The sequence below is a fragment of the Priapulus caudatus genome, unplaced genomic scaffold, assembly GCF_000485595.1.
Source record: "Priapulus caudatus unplaced genomic scaffold, Priapulus_caudatus-5.0.1 Scaffold448, whole genome shotgun sequence".
Lineage (NCBI taxonomy): Eukaryota > Metazoa > Priapulida > Priapulimorpha > Priapulimorphida > Priapulidae > Priapulus > Priapulus caudatus.
This window is the reverse complement of record NW_014577509.1, coordinates 155,134-160,270: the sequence shown is the minus strand read 5'-3', so window position 1 is coordinate 160,270 and position 5,137 is coordinate 155,134. Positions and strand designations below refer to the sequence as shown.

At 40.2% G+C, this 5,137-nt stretch overlaps 2 protein-coding genes across 4 annotated transcripts in view; one reads left to right on the top strand and one right to left on the bottom strand.

The window, feature by feature from the left end:
* The window catches only part of LOC106810514 (claspin-like), a 90,487-nt gene that overhangs the window by 21,110 nt on the left and 64,240 nt on the right, over positions 1-5,137 (top strand). The window lies entirely within an intron of this gene.
* LOC106810516 (peroxisomal N(1)-acetyl-spermine/spermidine oxidase-like) overlaps positions 1-5,137 on the bottom strand; it is a 16,024-nt gene that overhangs the window by 4,802 nt on the left and 6,085 nt on the right. Inside the window, exons 2-5 of one of the 2 annotated variants that reach the window (XM_014813895.1) lie at positions 3,090-3,283; positions 2,526-2,828; positions 584-758; positions 5-432 (exon numbers count right to left, since the gene is read on the bottom strand). In XM_014813895.1, coding sequence (XP_014669381.1) covers positions 5-432; positions 584-758; positions 2,526-2,828; positions 3,090-3,258 — 1,075 coding nt within the window. In that variant the 5' untranslated portion in view covers positions 3,259-3,283. The remainder of the gene's footprint in view (positions 1-4; positions 433-583; positions 759-2,525; positions 2,829-3,089; positions 3,284-5,137) is intronic. The other variant, XM_014813896.1, reaches the window with a different exon arrangement.

Sequence of the window (5,137 nt, the reverse complement as noted above, 5' to 3'; positions counted from 1 at the left end):
AAGCCTGTTTTTGCTGGATGAACGTCAAATCCAGTAATGGCTTTGTGCCATATCTCAGACATGGATTGGTTCTCATCCTGAAGGTCTGTCTCTGCCCCTTCCTCTGGAATAAACTGTAGTCCATTGACATTCTTTTCCCAGAAAGGCTCTTGAAACTGCAAGTGGATTTTGTTCATTGTGCTGAACCCTAACCTGTGTATTGCTCTCAGCTTCCCTGGTGGTAGAGGTGGTTCAAACATGGTAGATGACGCAGCCTTGAGAGAGCCTAGCGAGCTTGTGATAATGACATGTGCAGCTTGAAACTGTGCCCCATTGGCTGTTGTCACGGTAACAGGTTCAGTGCTGCCATCTGTTAACTGTACTTTAACTACAGGTGTGCCGAGCTTAATGGTCCCATCAGGTATATCATTCAAGATCACTTGTAATATTGAGCTGCAACATAAAATAATCGATATATCAATATTGATATATCAATTGTAATATATCAACATTGATCTATTGATATGATATATCAATGGATCATATTGGAGGCCTAATATCTACTAACCAACCAACACCAAGTGCACCTTTGTTGTCCAATTACCTAAAGCCGTTGGCCAGCTCTACATATATATCGCCAGGGCACGTGTGGTACTGGTTCCAGCCAGCTATGTCCATCATATTTTGGCTCTCGCCAGCATCTATCATCTCCACTAGGCGTAGCGAGCGGTACACGGCCAAGTACCTTGCCTTGTCTATCTCACTCCAATCTAGCTCGTCTGCAACATACATGTGAGCCAATAGCAGTTAGTTTAGAGGCCTACAGTTATGTACAGTATGTAATTGTTGATAGGTTTATATAACGCACCACAGTTCGATGTTTAGCTCATCTGACAAAAGTCAGACACAGCTTGTAAAATGCCATGAGCATCCGTCCGTCTGTCCGTCCGTCAATAATATGGACACAAGTCTAAACGGTTTGACATATGGTTTTAAAACTTGGGACGTTGGGATGGGCAATGTATGGCTAATGACATCAGTAGGTCGAGTCTGTGGTCAAGTGTCAAAGGTAATGAGGCGTGAAGGGAGGAGGAATATTCTCCCCTTAACATATATAGCCTAAGTCAATAGGACCAACACTGAGGAAATGCAGTTACCGCATAAATAAATGTAAACGACTTGACATATATGCCTTTGATATTTGGAATACAGAGTCAGAGGGACAGAAGCCATCCATACTGACAAAATTGGAGGTCAAAGGGAAAAGGACAGATTTCCAACATTTTTGGATTACCTGGTCTGAATGGCCGAATGGAAACTTTCTGCATTAGTAACCTACCGTTTTTATTAGTTCATTGAAAGACCGTTAAATGTACATTCCATAAATTTGCCAGACCCTTAAGAGGTGTGTTGAGCAAAGATTTTATTACAGTTAACAAAGGACTGAAATGCTTTTGTCTCTGGCACCTATATAACTGTATGGGTGTGAAAGGCTACGATTTCATGCATTCTGTACCACAGATGCAGTACTGTAGTTTCATACATCAGATAACACCTATCTAGTAACTATTATGTAATGTTTTCTGTTTTGCAATCAGTAACATCTTCTTATTCATAATAGCTGCGTTTCCATGACGATAAAATAATTAACGTTTATATATAAAACATATTGCACATACTAAAAACATTTTTACTACATCACCACATGTAGTAATGTAACAAGTATGTAAGCGAGTGCGTTGTGTTATGCGATTGCTAATTGGTCAAGGAAATGAGGATATGTTCAATCAAAGATTGAAAACAATAAGATGGAATTATCGGCGGACTGACACAAGCTGAAGTATATAGGATATCATAATCTACAGGAGTTCTCCTGACAACCCCTCTCTCTCTATCGCTATCCATCTACCCACCTCTCTCTCCCTCTCCCTGTGTCTCTCCCCCTCTCTATTCAATCTCACATGAGAACTGTTGCTCTGCAACACTAGTACGGCTGCGACGTGGAGTTCAGGAAAGGCACATAGCTATTGCATTTCGGAAATGCTAAACGAATCAACTTTGGTTGTCCAACACCACCTCTTCTTGCTCCACCACTGACAGAGACAGTCAGATGTCAGACTGTTGCTCTGTGGCACTTGTTCTAGACTATAGTGTGTTATGCAAGCTAGCTGTGTTGTAATGTTACGATTGAGGTCACTCCTTCCTTTCCCACATAATATAGCTGTGCTGCCAAGTTGTATAGGTATACTTATCAGGTTCTCTTGCAGATTTTGGTTTTATCTTAACATTAAGTTCATAAAACTGGGTCAATCTAACGTCATGTTTCTAACTTAGGGTCACTTCACATCAGCTTTATTAAAGTTCTGGGTCAGTTTCACAATATGCTTGTAGTCCTAGTCAACCTTGGGATCTAGTCTGAACTCCTATATTCTGATGCTTGTCATAGGGCTCCAAAACAGGCAAGCCGAATTTCCCAATTATCTTAAAAAAAGTTACACTATTCTGCCCCCCCCCCCACATAGTATGTCACTGAATCCTGTGTTTACCTATTTTTGCCACAAAGTGTCTGTGAGTATAGTCGCCAACAGAGGTAAAGTCGTGGTTATCCGTGGTTAGATTTTTCATATTCCTCATGATATCATCCAGAATTTGTAGTGCACCATGGACCACCTCCTCAGGCATTTGTTCACCCTGGGCTGTCAGTAAAATGTCATTTTCCTCCTCACGCCAAAGGTGGCGTGACATTTCAGGTAGAATGGTATCCTGGCAGTCTGGCTGCCTTAGAAGGCCGTGTTTTTTTGCTATGGTGTACACAGGATTGCCATCTTCACCGTGTATCCACTGTGCACCTGGATTAAAATGAACGTGTACTGATAAAACTTACGGTATTACATATAATATAACTTTTGGTACAGAAACTGTTTTTTAGCTCTTAAATATTTGGGACAGTTACATGATTACAACACTGCAAGACTCAACTGAGATGCAAGGTCAGTCATTACTAAATCAACTGAACAGTGAGTTTCATAAACTAAAAATAACCACAGTTATTGATGAACTAGAACCAGGTGTTAGGTAGGCTTAAATCTATGAGAAGAGAGAAAACTCACCATAGTCAATGAAGCCGTTTCCGTAAGGAAAGCTGCAAATTCTCCCCCCAATCCTGTCTCCGGCCTCAAGAATGATTATGTCAGATACTCCAGCTTTCAGAAGTCTCTGTGCAGCTCCTAAGCCTGCTATGCCTGCTCCAACAATGACAGTCCTCTTGGTCATTGCCATGGCTAGAACTAAGATAATCACAGATCTGTAAAATAAAAATATGTCATCATATTTATTTGTATTTCTAATTTTATCATGAACAAGTGCATAATGAACAAACATGTAAATGGCATTATGGTAGTAACTGCAGCACAGTGGCATAATAAATATCTGCAAGTTCTGCTAGCTGATAGCAATGTTAAGTTGCAAGTTGAAGTACAGTGGTCCATGCTTAATTGGGCCTTGATAAACGGGCGAATCAATTAAATGGCCACTTTGAAAACCAATCCTTATGCACGTTGTTATGCATTCACTGCTTAGCCAGGACCACCGCTTAACCGAATTTATTTTCATGGTTCCGGAATTAGCCCGATAAAGCAGGGATCATTGAAAGTTGGTACCTGCATTATATATACAATAAGGTTGTTTATAATAACAAGTTACATTGATTAGTTAAATGTCTAGACTTCTACGTTAGTCAGTAATGAGATATTTTGATCATAAACCAACCCATATTTTATCTTTTGGAATATTATTATTAATTGCCCACTTTAGCAGGAAACTGTTTGTTGGGGGTCTTGTTTGTAGGTGCACTGGTTGTTGTTTTACCTAGTGGGGGTTGTACGCTATATGGTACATTTAAATTTGCATATATATAACTGCAAGTTCAGGAACGCCCTCAAAACTGAATCTCACATGATTAAACCGGATGATCTTTAAGGGCGCGTTTGTTTGGAACGAATCCGTCTGATCAGGATCACTTGATCCAGATCGCCCCAAACAAACGCAAACTCACTTTCAACGGTTTGCGTTTTGCTGTGACCTATCACAGGATGGTTCATAACAAAGAACAAGCTGTGATCGGCTGAGGCACGGGCCGTATTGGATCCCCTTCGAATCCCCCTCGCTAGCAGGGTCGGGTTCGGTGGATCGCGATCCGTGGATCCGACCAAACAAACAGTCAGATCCACGGATCCAGTGGATCGAGATCCGTGGATGCGACCAAACAAACACGCCCTAAGTCTCAACACCATCTGAGACATGTAAGATGTGCCTGAAATGAGCCCCCTATAAATTGAACTTCACAGAAAACCGAGCTAAATGGCCCGTCTTAAGGGTGGTCGGTAGTACTATTGGCATTGCCATATTGGGACTGTGTACATATATATAATGCGGCATGTACCAAATTGATCTTATTGAGCAATTGGCAGGCGCCTTCTTCTATCCTTTGTGTGGTTAAGCAGCAAGGAGCATGATATATGGCTCTTTATACCTTTCACTGCACTACCAATTTGATTTTCAAAATCTTTGATAATTGATTCAATTGACAATTTCAATGATTGTAAATTGTAATTTGTATCAGTTACCTGGGTTACAGGTCATCAGTCCGAAGGGTCACTGGTCCGAAGGGAAAACTAAACATTTTCACTGATATAATTTAGCAAAAAAACGAAGTACAATAAAACCTCATTATATCGCCACCATCGGGACTTGGGAAATATTGGCGTTATAACGAATTTGGGGTTATAACGAGGTATAGAAATTGCAGTCTAATATCACCACTAAATAGCCCCCAGTTGCTAGAAAACCAATAAAAATAGATTATGATTATAAACAGAGTTTTAATGACAAATAAAAACCATATTAATAAAATTCCTTTGTTTTATAACTCAATTACTATTAAAATAAAAATATAGTTTTATGTTTGCTTTAGTGTTTTCGTTAGTCCGGAGTTCAGCACATGTACACGTACATTTAAGTTTGCGTACACTATTCTGTTTAGAACATTCCGAAATGAGTGAATCCATGCGAGATGGTAGGTGGGACACAGCAGAAATGTCACATTCAGTAGAATATCCATTCGACTCAAAATATTGCAATACAGGCTGAATTGACCTCC